This window comes from Pseudonaja textilis, chromosome 12 (genome assembly GCF_049901715.1).
Source record: "Pseudonaja textilis isolate UNSWEBS1 chromosome 12, rPseTex1.2, whole genome shotgun sequence".
In the NCBI taxonomy this organism is placed as follows: Eukaryota; Metazoa; Chordata; class Lepidosauria; order Squamata; family Elapidae; genus Pseudonaja; species Pseudonaja textilis.
Window position 1 is genome coordinate 17,956,639 of NC_142001.1, and position 17,698 is coordinate 17,974,336.

At 49.2% G+C, this 17,698-nt stretch overlaps 1 protein-coding gene across 1 annotated transcript in view; it reads right to left on the minus strand.

Annotated features, from left to right (window-relative positions):
- MAMLD1 (mastermind like domain containing 1) overlaps nt 1-17,297 on the minus strand; it is a 107,380-nt gene extending 90,083 nt beyond the window's left edge. Inside the window, 1 exon segment of the mRNA XM_087941168.1 lies at nt 17,096-17,297. Coding sequence (XP_087797294.1) covers nt 17,096-17,149 — 54 coding nt within the window. The 5' untranslated portion in view covers nt 17,150-17,297.
- Between the last annotated feature and the right edge of the window lie 401 nt (nt 17,298-17,698).

Genomic DNA, 17,698 nt, shown 5'->3' on the forward strand with positions numbered 1-17,698 from the left:
CTGCAGCTCCCAGAATTCCCTAGACAGCATAACAGATAAACAGATAATCAGAGTTGGAAGAGACCTTGTAGGTCATCTAGTCCAACCCCCCACTCAAGCGGGAGACCTTACACCATTTCTGACAAATGGCAGTCTGGTCTCTTCTTGAAAGCCTCCAGGGATGAAGTTCCCACAACTTCTGAAGGCAACTTCTGTTCCATTGGTTGATAGTTCTCACTGTCAGAAAGTTTCTCCTTTATTTCTAGATTGAATCTCTCCTTATTCAGTTTCCATCCATTATTCCTTGTCTGGCCTTTGGGGGCCTTGGAAAATAGCTGGAATCCTTCTTCCTCTCTGGGGCAGCCCCTCAAATATTGGAAGGCTGCCATCCTGTCTCCCCTGGTCCTTCTCTTCACTAGACCAGCCAGGCCCAGTTCCTGCAACTACTCATTGCATGTTTTAGCCCCCAGTCCCCTCATCATCCTGGTTGCTCTTCTCTGCACTTTAATTCTAGAGTCTCAACATCTTTTTTTTTTTTTATAGTTGGCTGGGGAATTCTGGGAGTTGAAGTCCACATCTCTTTAGAGTTACCAAGTTTGAGAAATACTGGAATACTGGTTTTGCAAGAATACCCCTGCATTGCTTGAATAGATCTAATCACAGGACCGTCCTAAATACGAGCAGTTGCCAAGCCTCTGAATTCTGATCAAGTGACCATGGGGAGGCTTCAACGGCCATAAGTATGAAAAAATGGTCACAAGTCATTTTTTTTAATCTCGTGCGGTTTCTTCGTTTTTCCAATATTTCTATTGTTTTATTTTCCAATAATTCCATTTCATTCCATTCCTATTCCTTATTCTATTCCATTCCATTCCATTCCTGTTCCATATTCTATTCTATTCCTTATTCTATTCTATTCCTTATTCTATTCTATTCCTTATTCTATTCTATTCCTTATTATATTCCATTCAATTCCATTCCATTCCTATTCCTTATTCTATTCTATTCCTTATTATATTCTATTCCTTATTATATTCCATTCCATTCCATTCCATTCCATTCCATTCCATTCCATTCCATTCCTATTCCTTATTCTATTCTATTCTATTCTATTCTATTCTATTCTATTCTATTCTATTCTATTCTATTCTATTCTATTCTATCTAACCAACTATACCACTTATCCCAGACCGTATCATATTGAGATTCCTCCCTATCTTGCAGTTCCAATGTAAGTTTTACCATCTCTGCACAGTCTAACATTTTCTTTATTACCATACCTTCGGAAGGGGTACTGTCTAATTTCCAATTTTGTGCATAAGCAATTCTTGCCGCTGTCACTATATGTACTATAATTGGTGTTTTTTTAAAAAAAATTAATTCTCCTCTAATTATTCCTAATAAAAACATTTCGGGTTTGAATTCAATTCGGAGACCGATACCCCAACGATGCCACTTATCCCAGACCGTCTCGCACGCTTTTCAAAGGATCCTCGTTCTCCGACAGCAGCCGGAGAGGAAACCGTGAACGTGAGAAATCTTTTTAAAAGGCAGACTATTTCCTCAGCTGCTCTTTTGCAACCCTAATCTGGAAAGACCTGTTTTCCAAACCAGCCGTTGCTCCTACCCACTACGAGAGCCACCAGAGGAAATTCAGCATTTTTCCACTCCGGAGGATCAACGAGAAATGAATTCTGCCCAGGTTGGCAAATAAGAAAAACTACGGATGTTTTTCCAACGTACGCACAAACACACACTTGGGGAACCCCAAAATTGGAATCTTTAAGGTTTATTTGGAGAAGTCAAAGAACTTGCTTTGACATGACAGGTGAGGCCTCAAAGGTCTCTCAGATAACAATCAGAGTTGGAAGGGACCTTATAGGTCATCTAGTCCAACCCTCCGCCCAAGCGGGAGACCCTACACCATTTCTGACAAATGGCAGTCTAGTCTCTTCTTGAAAGCCTCCAGTGAGGAAGCTCCCACAACTTTTGAGAGCAACTTCTGTTCCATGGGTTGATTATTCTCACTGTCAGAAAGTTTCTCCTTATTTCCAGGTTGAATCTCTCCTTGTTCAGTTTTCATCCATTATTCCTTGTCTGGCCTTCGGGTACCTTGGAAAATAGCTTGACCCCCTCCTCCTCTCTGTGGCAGCCCCTCAAATATTGGAAGACTGCTCTCCTCTCTCCCCTGGTCCTTCTCTTCCCTAGACTAGCCAGGCCCAGTTCCTGCAACTGTTCATCATATGTTTTAGCCTCCAGTCCCCTCATCATCCTGGTTGCTACACTCTTTCTAGAGTCTCAACATCTTTTTTATAGTGTGGTGACCAAAACTGGATGCAGGACTCTAGGTGTGGTCTTACTAAGGCTTTATAGAGTGGTATTAGTACCTCCCTTGATCTCGATTGTATCCCTCTGTTAAGGCAACTTAGGATTGTGTTGGCTTTTTTGGCTGCTGCTGCACACGGCTGGCTCCGATTTAGCTGGTTGTCCACTAAGACTCCAAGATCCCACTCCCAGTTCCTGCTATTGAGCCCTGGTTTCACCCAGTCTATATGTGTCCTTTGGGGTTTTCTTGCCTAAGTGTAAAGCTTTACTTTTCTCTACGCTGAATTTCATTTTGTTGTGTTGCTAAACAAGATGGTTCTTCCCCATTTCAAGACCTTTTGTTGCGATGGTTGTTAAGTGGAACGCTGCAGTTGTTAAATGAGTCATTAGTCCTTCGATGAATCTGGCTTCCCCATTAGATAGATAGATAGATAGATAGATAGATAGATAGATAGATAGATAGATAGGTAGATAGGTAGATGGATAGATATAGAGATGGAGATAGAGATATACAGGGATAGGGATAGGGATAGAGATAGATGGACGGATGGATGGATGGATAGATAGATTGGGATAGCGATAGAGATAGATAGATAGATAGCTTGGCTGGTTAGAAGGTCAGAAAAGGAGATCGCATGCAACCATCATAAATATGAACCAGTTGCCAAGCCTCCGAATTCTGGTCTTGTGGCCAGGAGGATGCGACAATGGCTGTTTTAAGTGTGGAAAAGAGTCCTAAGTCCCTTTTTTCGTGGCAACTTCAAATGGTCGCTGAACGAATAAGTGAAGGGCTATCTGTCTGTCAGTTATGCCAGGTTGAAATGAATGGATATTTTATTGAGATTCTCAGTCCTCCAAGATACGGTTGTTCAAAAGGTGCTTTTTTTCTCCCAAGAGGTAACTCGATTTTCTGGTTTTTCTTTTGAAGACGGTTCGCTTCTCATCCAAGAAGCTTCCTCAGCTCTGGGAGAAGCAGAAGAAGCTTCTGAGAGAAGCTGAAGAAGCTTCTTGGATGAGAAGCGAAACGATGAGAAGATTCCAGCCGGTTGGTTGTGTGACTTGTTTTGAGCTGCCCTACTTATTTTGTGGTCATCTGAAGGTGGAAAAAAGGTGGAACAGAAGCATCACTGTTGACCTCCTGGCATTCAATGGAACATCAGCATGACTCAAGTAAACTTTGAAGGTTCTCCCTGCCCTCCTTCCCACAACAGGTTCATGGGAAACATCTCTGTCTCTCTCTCTCTCTCTCTCTCTGTCTCTCTCTCTGTCCCCCTCTGTCTCTGTCTCTCTCTGTCTGTGTCTCTCTCTGTGTCTGTCTCTCTCTGTGTGTCTCTCTCTCTGTGTGTCTCTGTCTCTCTCTGTCTCTGTGTCTCTCTGCCTCTTTCTCTCTCTGTGTGTCTCTCTGCGTGTCTCTCTCTCTGTCTGTGTGTGTCTGTCTGTCCGTCTCTCTCTGTGTCTGTCTCTCTCTGTGTGTCTCTGTCTCTCTCTGTGTGTGTGTGTCACTGTGTGTGTGTCCGTCTGTCCATCTCTCTCCCTGTGTGTGTCTGTCCATCTCTCTGTGTGTCTCTCTATCTCTGTCTGTCTGTGTCTCCCTCTCTCTGCCTCTCTCTGTCTCTGTGTGTCTCTCTGCGTGTCTCTCTCTCTGTCTGTGTGTGTCTGTCTGCCCGTCTCTCTGTGTGTCTCTGTCTCTCTCTCTCTCTCTCTCTGTGTCACTGTGTGTGTGTCCGTCTGTCCATCTCTCTCTCTGTGTGTGTCTCTCTCTGTCTCTCCCTGTGTCTGTCTCTCTCTCTCTCTGTGTCTCTGTCTCTCTGTCTCTCTCTCTGTTTCTTTCTGTGTGTGTCTCTCTCTCTGTCTCTCTCTGTCAGTCTCTTTCTCTCTGTGTCTCTGACTTTCTGTCTGTCTCTCTCTCTCTGTGTGTGTCTCTCTTTGGCTCTGTCTCTCTCTGTGTGTGTGTGTCTCTGTCTCTGTCTCTCTCTGTTTCTTTCTGTGCCTCTCTCTCTCTCTGTCTCTCTCTGTGTCTCTGACTTTCTGTCTGTCTCCCTGTCCCTCTTTGTCTCTGTCTCTCTCTCTGCTTCTTTCTCTCTCTCTGTCTCTCTCTCTCTGTATTTCTCTCTCTGTCGGTCTCTCTCTCTCTCTCCCCCCACTAAAAGGTCAAAGAAGCATTTTACAGGCAGCCCCCAACTTACGACCACAACTGAGCCCCAAATGGATTATGCTGCTAAGTGAGAAATTTGCTATGTGAGTTTCGCCCAACATTTTACGCCCTTCCTTGCCGCGTCGGTTAAGTGAATTGCCACAGGTGTTAAATTAGTAACCTGGTTGTTAAGGGAATCTGGCTTAAACGTTTGACTCTGCTTTTGGGAAGGTCGCAAAAGAGAACCTCGTGATCCTGGGGACACTTAGACCGTCCAAATCGAGACCCAGTCGCCTGGCTTCCGAAGGTCAATCAGGCCACCTGCAAGGGGCCATAAGTGTGAGAAATGGCTGTAACTTTGGACCGTCACTAAGGGAACCGCCGTCCGTCCGTATTTTCCTTTCCCAAGAGTTCCTCTTTTTTAAACAATTTGAAACTCGCAAAGAAGAAGGGAAAATGTCGGCGCTGCTGGGAGTTTTGTCCTTCCCTGGGGCAGCCAGAGAGGCGAGCTCTGCAACGCATGTTTTTTTTTTAAAAAAAAACCCCGAGCAATCCAACAAGTAACTTCCTGGTCGAGTTGCAAAGCGTTGTAGACCGGCTGCTGCAGCCTACACACACACGCAGCTGTGTCACCACCGACGTCAGCAGGACGGAAAAACATCAGAATATTTGCCCTTTGCTCATGTTTTCCTAACATGGAATATCCTGGTCACTTCTACTCCTCTCTTTGCCTTCCAAACCGAAAAGCGCTTTTCTCTAAATTGATTTACACACAGACACAGACACACACACACACACACTCACACAAAAGGGAGTCACTGTTGTTTCCCCACAACATATGGAGATGGGCGGAGGGTATCCCTGCCGAAAGGGGGAGAAAGTTGGCTTCCTTCTCTCTGACCCCGGCCAGCCCGGTTTTCTCGGTGAACACACTCTTGAGACTTTAAGGAAGAGTTGGATTTCTCAAGGCTTGTGAGCAGCTCTCTCTGTGTGTGTCTGTGTGTGTGTGTGTGTGTATCTTGGCAGGCAGACAAGATGGCTGGATAAAAGCCGATCTCTGCTATCGGGACGCGGGGGGCTAATGGCAAGGTTTGGCTGTGAGGGAGGAGAAGGGGTGGCCATGAGAGTTGTAGTTTTTAGAAGTACGGTTTGCACCCAGGAGAAGGAAAGGCTGTTCACTCTCTCCCTCCCCACTCACCCCTTCAAGTCTGGGGCAGGGGGGAGGACTAACTTACAAGAAAAACAGCTGTCTTCACTTATTATGGCTGAAATAACCCTTGCACAATGAGTGTGGGAGTCTGTCTCTCTCTCTCTCTCTGTGTTTGCGGGGGTGAGAAGAGACAGAAGGGCAATATAAAGAGCCAAAATTACAGGTGTGTCTTTCACTTGCCTCCCAAAAAAGTGCAGTTTACTTTTTCTTGGTGCAAACTCTATTCTATATTATATTCTATATTCTATATATTCTATATATTCTATATTAATTATATATTATATATTATTACATATTACATATTATATAGCAATAGCACTTAGACTTATATACCGCTTTATAGTGCTTTACAGCCCTCTCTAAGCATATTATATATTACATTACTATATTACATTACATTATGTTATATTATATACAGGTAGCCCTTGACTTACCACCACAATTGAGCCCAATGTTTCAATTGCTGCAACCGTCATAAGTACATGCCAGTTGCCAAGCATTCTGAATTTTGATCACATGACTGTGGAGATGCTGCAATGGCCATAAAACGCATCGTAAGTCGCCTTTTTTCAAGGTTGTTGTAACTTCGAACGATCTGTTGTAAGTCAAGGGCTACCTGTGTATTAACCCCTACAGTGTGGTTGTAGTATATTCCCCCTGTTGCTTTGCGTGTACAACTGAGTGCTTCCGTTCCAGGGACAAATTCCTTGTGTGTGTGTGTGTGTGTGTGTGTGTGTGATCAAAGTTGGCCAAATGAAAGCATTCAATTCAATGAAGTAGTCAAAAACTTTTCCTTGACGGAAACCCAAGCTGCCTTGCCCATCTGGGGAAAAAAACTACCAGTTTGACTTCTAAGCACCAGAGGACCCCTGACCAGCCTTTACGCCCTGCCCTGGTCTGCACCCAAATATTTGGGGAGGGGGCGGTGGGAGGTGAAAAGAGAGTGCAAAGCAGAAGAAAAGCGTGCAAAGCAGGAGGTGAGGTCACTACTTTCCTCTTCCTGACGAGATCTTTTTAGTATGTAAACACAAGAAACCATCTAGATTGGTGGGGGAAGGAGAGAAGGTGCAGGGGAGAGAGGGAGAGAGAGAGAGAGAGAAAGAGAGAGAACTGTTTCTTTAAGGGATGAGCTGATTAGCTGGCCATCAACAGCTGGTCACTCCACCAGGTTCAATACCATTTGAGTTGCCTCTCTTATGGAGGCACCATATGTTCCATCGCTCTTGTTCGGCAGCTTTAGTTTCCAATAATCTTGCTCCAGAAGAGAAGCACAAAGAAAGAGGAGGGGGGGGGAGGAGGAGAAAAGGAGGAGGAGGATAAAAGGAGAAAGGAGGAAGAGGAGAAGAGGAGGAGGAGGAAAGGAGGAGAAAGGAGGAGGAGGAAGATAAAAGGAGAAAGGAGGAAGAGGAGAAGAGGAGGAGGAGGAAGAGGAGAAAAGGAGGAGGAAGATAAAAGGAGAAAGGAGGAAGAGAGGGAGGAGGAGGAGGAGGAGGAGGAGAAAAGGAGAAGGAAGAATGAGAAAAGGAGGAGGAAGATAAAAGGAGAAAGGAAGAGGAGGAGGAGGAGAAGAGGAGGAGAAAGGAGGAGGAAGATAAAAGGAGAAAGGAAGGGAGAGAGGAGGAGGGAGGAGGAAGAGAAGGAGAAAAGGGGGAGGAGGAAGATAAAAGAAGAAAGGAGGAAGGGGCGAAAAGGAGGAGGAGGAGAGGAATAGGAGGAGGGGGAGAGGAAGAGGAGAAGGAGGAACTTAAAAAAGTGGGGGATGGGTTAAAGGGAGAGACCCTGTTTTGCACAGGATGGATTGTTTATAGTCACATTTATGAAAGCTTGCTTGCACCCAGGGCCTAAGCCAACCAGCTCTCTCTCTCTCTCTCTCTCTCTCAAGTTCTTGAGAAGAACGGTGGCCTTCAGTTTAGCAAACTTTGGAGATCGATCCAAGGGCCGCCTTCTCCACAGGGAGGCTGAAGGGGACATCACAGGAAAACTACCATGGCTTTGACTTGGTCTGGTCTTGAGTTAAAGCTGACCCTCTGGCTTAGTCAAGTAGACCTTGGTTCAACCAGCTAGGCTTTAGCATAAGAGTCAGCCAACATAGACACTCAAAACACCCCCAAAATAAGGTGTTGGGAATTGTCTTCTTGAGTCCATCCTTTGGGGGGGATCCTGGAGCTGTGGAACTGGGCTGGGGGGGGGCACCCACTCATGAGACCAGCAGGAAAAGTCATCGTGGTTTTCTGAGCAGCCCCTGAGTTCTTACGTTGAGGAACTAGACAAGGCCAACCCTACTGGAGGTGCAACGTTCTACCACCCAACTTTTTCCAATCGCTGGTTTGCACTTCCTGTGTCACTGGAGGAAGTCAAAACTCGTGCCAATAGCCAATCACGATTCCTCTCACCTTTCCAAACTGGGCAACTCCCACACCACCTTCCAAGAATGATTGGCATTTCCACATCCCAGCATGGAAAAGGGGAGAATGCCATCCAAACAGAGGCGCCTCGATGCGCCTTGACCACACATCCTTCAACGAAGCCTTGGTAGCGCTTCTTTTTTATCAGAGTTTCATGAACGTGAAGAGTTTAATAACTCCTAGGGAGTTATTTTAGATCAGAGGTCCCCACATTTGGCAACTTTTAAGACTTGTGGACTTCAACTCCCAGATTTCTCCAGCCAGCAGCTGGCTGGATAATTCTGGGAGTTTAGGACTACAAGTCTTAAAGTTGCCAAGTTTGGGGACCTGTGTTTTAGATGGTGGATGATGGGTTCTCTGACATAGTATGAGACAACCACTGCCAGAGAGAAATCTTGCCTTTTCTGTCCATCCCATCCATTTCTCAAGGAACAGTCTTGAATAAGAATCAGATCAAATCAAGTAACTATTACGGCCAGGAAACAGGGATATAAAATCTACAAAGTTTAGTGAATATGAGAGACTAGCTCGATACTCGTGCTTCGCTATGAAACTATGTGATCGGGCTTAGTTTTTTGGGAGGAAAATAAGGTGGGGGGAATTCTGCCTCTGCCTACCAGCATCCATCGGTATTCATCTGGCTAGCATCCTGTCAATGTGTGAGAGAGTGAGGGCTGTTTGGAAACTGAAGCAGTATTTGCTATGTGAGCAAGGAAACAGCTAGGAGCCTGGGTGTGGCTTAGCTCAACTGTTCTGCACTAAAGCTGTTTGGTGCTGTTGTAAAACTGAAGCTCCTCTTCTCTGTTTGTGTTTTGCATTTGGAACAGATTTCTTTTCAGGTGAGGAGGGGGAGTAGAACTCCTTAGCATCAGAGAATAATAATAATAATAACAATAACAATAACAATAATAATAATAGAAATACTAATAGCTCTGATGGCCATTTCGAAAAATCCTTTCTTAGTGAGCCCCTAGAAGCCAAGAGGAACATGTGTGCCAAATTTCCAGTTTGTAGGCTTTACTGTTCTGGAGATTTTGTGATGATGCATGAGGGGCATTTCGCTTTTATATAGAGGGATAAAAACAGATACTGAAGCTTTCTTAGAATTCCTCCCCAACTTTTAAGCTTCTCGCGTCCTTCTCAGATGAACCCATCCTAAAACCTAGACAGGTTCCATTTATTATTTGTTAAATTTTTCCTTGGAGAATAGGTTTATACACACCCCTCCTCTCTGTGGCAGCCCCTCAAATATTGGAAGACTGCTCTCCTGTCTCCCCTGGTCCTTCTCTTCCCTAGACCAGCCAGGCCCAGTTCCTGCAACCTTTCATCGTATGTTTTAGCCTCATCATCCTGGTTGCTCTTTTCTGCACTTTTTCTAGAGTCTCAACATCTTTTTTAATAGTGTGGTGATCAAAACTGGATGCTGTACTCTAGGTGTAGTCTTACTAAGGCTTTATAGAGTGGTGTTAGTACCTCCCGTGATCTCGATTGTATCCCTCTGTTAATGCAATCTGCAAAGATGCACTTCAGTAAACTGCCCACTGCTTTTTCCTGGTTAGTTTCTCCCACAGAGAAAGGAGTTTCAAAACTAACATGCATTAGGAGTTAATCAGAGATTAAAGAGCTAAACATAGAAAAATAACAAGGATTATATAATAGGAAAACAACATATTTCCTTACTCGGTGGAAAAGCCAAGTTTCCGAGCGGTAGCTGTTCAAATCAGCTTCATCTCTACTCACAGGAATTAACTCGTAGGTGGAGGACAGTCTAAAAAACAGCCAATATTGGAAGAGGCCCCATCGACTCTCGTTTTGAATGATCCTCTCGACAAAAATACCCCATATTTTGGGACCAAGAAAGAGGAACCAGTCTGGAATCTCTCTTGATCAAGGCTTTTCAAACTCGACAGCTTTAAGACTTGCAGACTTCAACGCCCCAAATTCCTCTTCCAGTCATGTTATAGCTGAGGAATTCTGGGAGTTGAAGTCCACAAGTCTTAAACTTCCCAAGTTTAAGCTCAACTCTTGAGCTTCGTGGATTGCCCTAAGGTATCTCAACCTTGACCCACTTGAAGATGGGTGGACTTCAACTCCCAGAATTGCTAGCATGGCTGGGTGTCGAAGTCCACAAGCCTTAAAGCTGTCAAGTTTGAAGACTCCAGCCCTAAGCCGATGTATTTCAACCTTGACAGTTTTAAGAGGTATGGATTTCCACTCCCAGAATTCCTGTTGTCTGGGGAACTCTGGGAGTTGAAGTCCACCCCATCTACAAGTGGCCAAGGTTGAGATACACCTCGCTCCAGTCTAGAGCAAAAGGAGGCCCTTCACCTCTTACGAAGCGTCTAATTGTTTGGAATAAATCCCTGCTTGTTTGTGGAATGTGGAAATGGCTCACCCACCGTCTTTCCCTATGACGTGCTTGGTTAAGTTTTGGCATCCCGTAGCTCCAGCCATCCCTCAGACAATCCCCCCCTTTATTAGTTGTGCCAAATGAAAGAATCACTTCTATGTTGGCTTGCTCTTTTCTCTTTGCACCCAGAAGTACCTGGCAGCATTAACAGCTGGCTGGATACCCAGAACAGGTTCTGAACAGGTTATTGGACACACCCGTCACCATTCAACCGGACGACGGTGCTGTAAAAAGGGACTCACAACTGCTTTTTTTCACGCTGACGACCTTCGTAGCATCCCCATGCTCGTGGGGATCGAAATTCAGCTCGCTGGCAACAGGTTCATACTTACGACCGTTGTGGTGTCCCTTTCAACAAGAAAAGCCCACGGCGGAGCCAGGCTCACTTAACAACAAGTATGACTAGCTTAACAACAGAGGCGATTCACGTAACAACCCGCCAGGCTCACTTAATAACTGTATGACTAGCTTAACAACAGTGGCGATTCACGTAACAACCCGCCAGGCTCACTTAACAACTGTATGATTAGCTTAACAACGGTGGCGATTCACGTAACAACCGTGGCAAGATTTGTAAAATTGGGTTGGGGGGCAAACACACTTGACAAATGTCTCGCTTAACAATGGAAATCTTGGGGTCAGTTGTGGTCATAAGTCGAGGACTTCCTGTACACACACAGGCCAGTGGAACAAGTCTATCAGACAGAGGCCCTTTAAACTAATCAGACCTCACAGGCTGAAGAGCCCACCCAACTCCTTAATATACTGGGGTGGCCCCGTGTCTGAGGTTGTACGTCTGGTGAGTAAGGGAGGGAGGAAGGTTAACAGATAACAGACAATCAGAGTTGGAAGGGACCTTGTAGGTCATCTAGTCCAACCCCCTCTGCCCATTTCTGGACCCTACAGTATTTCTGACAGATGGCAATCCAGTCTCTACTTGAAAGCCTTTCAGTGATGAAGCTCCCATAACTTCCAAAGGCAACTTGGTTGATTGTTCTCACTGTCAGAAAGTTTCTGCTTATTTCCAGGTTGAATCTCTCTCCTTGTTCAGTTTCCATCTATTATTCATCGCCTGGCCTTTGGATGCTTTGGAAAATAGCTTGACCCCCTCCTCCTCTCTGTGGCAGCCCCTCAAATATTGGAAGACTGCTATCATGTCTCCCCTGGTCCTTCTCCTCCCTAGACTAGCCAGGCCCAGTTCCTGCAACCGTTCATCGTATGTTTGAGCCTCCAGTCCCCCAATCATCCTGGTTGCTCTTCTCTGGACTCTTTCTAGAGTCTCAACCTCTTTTTTATAGTGCGGTGACCAAAACTGGATGCAGTACTCTAGGTGTGGCCTTACTAAGGCTTTATAGAGCGGTATTAGTACCTCCCTTGATCTCAATTGTATCTCTCTGTTAATGCAATTTAGGATTGTGTTGGCTTTTTTAGCTGCTGCTGCACACGGCTGGCTCCGATTTAGCTGGTTGTCCACTAAGACTCAAAGACTCCAAGGTTATTTAAAGGTATGTCCTCACTTTATGACAATTGAGTCCAACATTCCCATTACTAAGCAAGGCAACGGTTTGCCCCACCCCACCCCACCCCGCTTCTTGCCACGGCTGCTAAGTGAATAATTGCAGTAAAATATTTGGTGTTTCCCTCAGCGCAGGCTAGCAAATGGGGGAGGGGGGGAGAGAGAATGAGAGAGAGGGGAGGTAGGAAGGGAGGGAGAGAGAGAGGGAGAGAAAGGTGGAGAGAAGGTGGAGAAGCAACAAAGCGGCCACCACACCAAAGTTGCCTCCTCTTCTTCCTCCAGTGGGTTAAACAAGAGGGGGGGGGAGGAGTGAGGGAGAGAGAGGAAGAGGGAGGTAGGAGAAAGAGGAAGAGAGGAGAGGGAGAGAGAGAAGGAGAGGGAGGAAGAGAGAGAGGGAGAGAGAGAGGAGGAGAGGAAGAGAGGAGAGAGAGAGAGAGAAAAAAAGGAGAGAGAAAGAGAGAAGGAGAGGAGAGAGAGAGAGAGAGAGAGAGAGAGAGGAGAGAGAGGAAGGAGGGAGGAAAGAGAGAGAGAGGAAAAGAGAGGGAGAAAAGAGAAGGAGAGGAGAGAGGAAGAGAGAGAGGGAGAGAGAGAGATAGGAGGAGAGGGAGGAAGAGAGAGAGGGAGAGAGAGCGAGAGAGAGAGGAGGAGAGAGGAAGAGAGGAGAGGGAAAGAGAGAGAGAGGAAAAAGAGAGGGAGAAAAGAGAGAAGGAGAGGAGAGGAGAGAGGAAGAGAGAGAGAGGGAGAGAGAGAAAGACAGACCCCTCCCCACAACCCATTAATCTCCCAGCACCAATGCCAGCACAACTCCCCCACTCCTCCTCCTCATTCCACCCCCTCCCCTCCTCCTTCCTCCTAACTCCAGCCTGCAGGAAGGAGAATCCAGCTTTTAAAATGTATTATTCCAGGCAGGAGGAGCATCTGAAAAGAAAAAAGAGGAGGGGGAGAAAGCTGTCCTCCTCTTTCTCCTCTTGTGTGTGCGTGTGTGTGTGTGCGCGCACGCGACCCCCCACTTCCAGGATTACTCTCCTCCTGATCACCCTGGCTACACAGCTCACCCTAAACACACACACACACACACTCCTTAGCACAAGGATAACAAAAACCAGGGTTGTGGGGCCTTACTCTCAGAAAAAGGCGCCCAGAAGGGGGCACCGTCTCCCCACATGCCCCCAACAAGTCTCTACTGGGGAGGGGTCATCTGCAGACAGGGTGGCAAATTCATTGGGGGAGGAGGAGAAGAGAGACCCCCCCCCCAGCAATTAATCAGGAGGAGAAGCAACAAAGCGACCATCCATACCAAGTTTGCCTCCTCCTCTTCCTCCTCCAGTGGGTTAAACCAGAGAGGGGGGACCCAAAGAGAGAGGGAGGGAGGGGGAGAGAGAGGGGGAAGGGAGGAGAGCAGAGTGGGAGAGAGAGAGGAAGAGAAAGAGAAGGAGATAGAGGAAGAAAGAGGAGAGAGGAAGAGAGAAGGGGGAGGGAGAGAGAAAAGAGAGAGAAAGAGAAGAAGAGAGAGGGGAAGAGAAAGAGAAGGAGAGAGGAAGGGAGAGGGGGAGGGAGGGAGGGAGAGAGAAAAAGTGAGAAAAAGAGAGAGGGGGAAGGGAGAAGGAGAGAAAAGAGAGAGAGAAAAGAGAGGGAGAGAGGGAGAGAAAGAGAAGGAGAGAGGAAGAGGGGGGAGGGAGGGAGAGAAAAAAGAGAAAAAGAGAAAGAGAGAAAAGAGAAGAGAGAGAGAGAGAGGAGGGAGAGAAAAGAGAAAAGAGAGAGAGAGAGAGAGGAGAGAGAGGAAGGAGGAGAAAAAAAGAGAAAAAGAGAGAGGAGAGGAGAGAGGAAGAGAGAGAGGGAAGGAGGGAGAGAAAAAAGAGAAAAAGACAGAGAGGAGAGGAGAGAGGAAGAGAGCAAAGGGAAAGGGAGAAGGGAGAGAGAGGAAGAGAAGGGGGAGAGAAAGAGAGAGAGAGAGAGAGAGAGGAAAGGGGAGAGGAATAGAGAGAAGGAGAGAGAGAAAGGGAGAGAGGGAAAGAGAGAGAAGGAGAGGAAAGGAGAACAGAAAAGAGAGGAAGAGATGGAAGTCTCCAGTCAACAACACGGCCCTTGTATATTCTGCAAAGTGGCTCCTTCAACCTTACCTCTTAATCACTGGGTGAGAAATCAAAATACTTTTTTTTGGGGGGGTTAAAGAAATGAGTCAGCACCGGGTGGAAAGGAGGAGGAGGAGGAGGAGGAGGAGGGAAAAAAAATCACCACAAGGCAAAGCAAAAAAGCCAGGAACTCTAAGGAACTCTGGAACTTTGGAGCAGCTTTTTTTCCAATGAGAAGGAAGTTTGATTCTTCCCTGCACCTGGGGACAAGGTGGACAACAACACACACACACACACACACACACACAAACACACACAAACACAGACCTATACAGCGGTTTGACAGGACGGTAACAAGCCTGTGTGTCTGTGTGTGTGTGTGTGTGTGTGTGTGTGTGTCTGTGTGTGTCTGTGTGTGTGTGTGTGTTTTCGTTCTGATTCGGATCTCTTCGCCCTTTAGAAAAGGATGGAAACAGCCCCTCCCCCTTGTGGAGTCTTCCAGGATGGGGTCCAAGAACACGTGTTTGTGTGTGTGTGTGTGTGTGTGTGTGTGTGTGTGTGTGTGTGTATGGGGGGAGGAATCCTTTTAAAGATAGGGAACCAGCCAGGGTTTCAGGAGGAGCCCTGGGAGGGGGGAGGGGATCACCCTCACCCACATCAATATCAATATGAATATACTTTATTTGTTCAACATGAAACTCAAGTCAACTTAAAACATTCAAAAATGCACCACAAATACCACTGACTGGTGCTAATAGTTGAGACGGGTTGATGCCAGTGTCCCTGCTATCTATGACTATTATTATTATTATTATTATTATTATTATTATTATTATTATTATTATTATTATTATATTGTTGTTGTTATTGAAATTATTATTTAATCTTTAGTGAGATTCGCAGCCTTTGGGGTTGGTTGATAGCTCAAAGAAGCTAGGAACTGTTAAGGCAGTGTCACATATCATCACCACCACCATCATCATCATCATCATCATCATCATCATCACCACCACCACCACCACCACCATCATCATCATCATTATTGATTCGGGTTCCTTTGGTTGGGAAAGAAAAAGCCTCCTTGTTAAAACAAAACGCTCATGTCCAGCCCCCCCACCAGACTTTTCTTCTTCTTTCTATTAAACGCCCCCCATTAAACCTAAACCTGCACCGTCAGCGATTTCACGCGGAATAAAGGGAGAGCGAGGGGTTCCGGAGCCGTCCCGCTCCCCGTCTTTGCCCCCCTAAATCCTCACGCACAATGAGGGTCGCCTCCGAGGGTCTCTCTCTCTTCCCCCCGCGCCGCCCCCCCAGGGCTGCCTTAAGGCATGGGCCTGGTGGGTCCTGGGGCCCTACTCCTCTGTGTAGGTTAACCCCTTCAAGGCACTGGAGCTGTAGAGCGAGGTATTCGTGGCATCTTGGTGTGGTTGGAAGGGCCCATCAGTCAGGTGGAGGGTGAATTGGATGGACCCCTGGCAGGTTTTTTTAGTCCAGGCGAGGAGGAGGAGGGGTCGGCAGTACAGTTGCCCGGGGCCCCATAAGGCTGTTAAGACGGTCCTGCTTTCCTTCCCACCCACCCCAATTCAACCCCCACACACACCCCCATCAGCCCCACACAGCTTTGTGTCAAGCTGGAGGGACCAGCCAGGATGGGGGGGAGAGGGAGGGGAAGAGAGGGGGAAGAGAGGGGGGAAGAGGAGGGGGAAGAAGAGGAGGGGGGAACGTGGCGGGGAGGAGGAGGGGGAAGAGGGGGGGAATGTGGGGGAAGAGGAGGGGGGAAGAAGAGGAGGGGGGAACGTGGGGGGAGAGGAGGGGAGGAGGGGGAAAGAGGAGGGGGAACGTGGGGGAGAGGAGGGGGAACGTGGAGGGGAGGAGGAGGGGGAGGAGGAGGAGGGGAGAAGAGGGGGAACGTGGGGAGGGGGAGGGGGAGGAGGGGGAAGAGGAGGGGGGAACGTGGGGGGGTGGGAGAGGAGGGGGCGTGAGGTCGAGCCCACCGACTCTGCCTAGCGTGGGGAAGGGGCCCACGGTGCCTGCGTGGGGGGCGCGTGTGAGTGAACCCAAGGAAGCGAGTCAGGAGCGCGTCTCCCCCGCTTGCTCGCCTCCGCCGCCGCCGCCGCCGCCGGCAGCTGCTTCTGCGGCTCCCCACCGACCGGCCTCGCCGCGAAGACAGCGGCACTTTGTCTTGCCTTCGCCGAGCGCGCCCGCCCGCCGGCCCTGCCCTTCCCCGCCCGCCCGCCCGCCGCTCCGGAACGAGCCTGCCTTCCGAGAAGCCCCAGCCCCGGCGTGCCTTCCCCGCCGTCGCCCGGCCCCGCCGCCACCCGGAGCGGAGAAGGCAGCCCGGCCACCGAACCGGGCGGCCGCAGAGACCAACCCTTCCCCCCGCTCCCCGGGAGCCGCCGGCCAAGAAGGAAAAGGAAGGAAGGAAGGAAAAGAGGGAGGAGGAGGGAGGGAGGGAGGGGGCAAGGGAGGGAGGAAAGATGGAAAGAAAAGGGAGGAAGAAGGAAGGAGGGAGGGAGGAAGGAAGAAAAGAAAGGAAGGAAGGAAGGAAGGAAGGGAGGGAGGGAAGAAGGAAGGGGAGGAAGGAAGGGAGGAAAGGGTGGAAGGAAAGGAAGGGAAGGAGGGAGGGAGGGAGGAAAGAAAGGGGAGGAAAGAAAAGGGGAGGAAGGAAGGATGGGAGGAAGGAAGGAAGGGAGGAAGGAAGGGAGGGAGGGAGGAAAGGAAGGGAAGGAAAAGAGGGAGAGAAGGGACGGAGGGGGCAAGGGACGGAGGAAAGAAGGAAGGGAGGAAGGAAAGGAAAGGGAGGGAGGAAGGAAGGAGGGATGGAGGGAAGGAGGAAAGATGGGAAGGAAGGAAGGAAGGAAGGAAGGAAGGGACGCCGTGGGGACCGCTGCCCGAGCCTCCCCCGCTTTCCTCCCCGGTCCTCTCCCTCCCCCGAGGGGCGCCCGCCTTGCGAAGGAGATACAATGAGGCTCCGGGACGCCGAGGCGGGCAAGCGGGCGGCGCGGACCCCCTCCCGGGCCTCCTCCGCCCCTCGCCGGGCTCACCGTGATGTGGGGCTCCATGCGTGGTGCTTCTACCCGCGGGGAAACTAGGAGCATCTTGGAGCGGCGCTCGCCCGGCGCTTCACCCAGCCACTCAGGAGCGCCAGGCGCGGCCTCCGCCCGCCCGTCCTCCTTCCCGGCCGGTCTGCGGCTCCTGCTTCGGCCCTTCCCGCCCGGCTCGGCTCGGCTCGGCTCCGGCCTCAGGTTGCCGACAAGTTCATCGCGGCGCCGCCGCCGTTGGCTAATGAGCCGCTGTCTGGCTCGGCTGGCTCGGCGCGCTGCGCTCCCCGCCGGCCCCCGTTTCCTGGCTGGGGAGGCGGAGGGGGCGAGCGGCGCGGCAGCCCATAGGGCGACGTCAGGCGGCGGGGAGGGGCCCGGCGCCGCCCCCCCCCGCCCGCCCGGCCCTCCCCGCGCCCCCGCCCGCCTTAAAGGAGAAGCGGCGCGCCCCGCCGACGGGCTGGCCGAGCCGGAGAGGAGCGGTCGGCTGCTGGGGCACCTGGGGCCGCGTCCTCCTCCTCCTCCTCCTCTTCCTCCTCCTCCGCGCAACTGCGCCGACCCGCGATCCTGAGCGAGGGATCTTAGGGATCTCCGCGCAGCCGGGAGGGA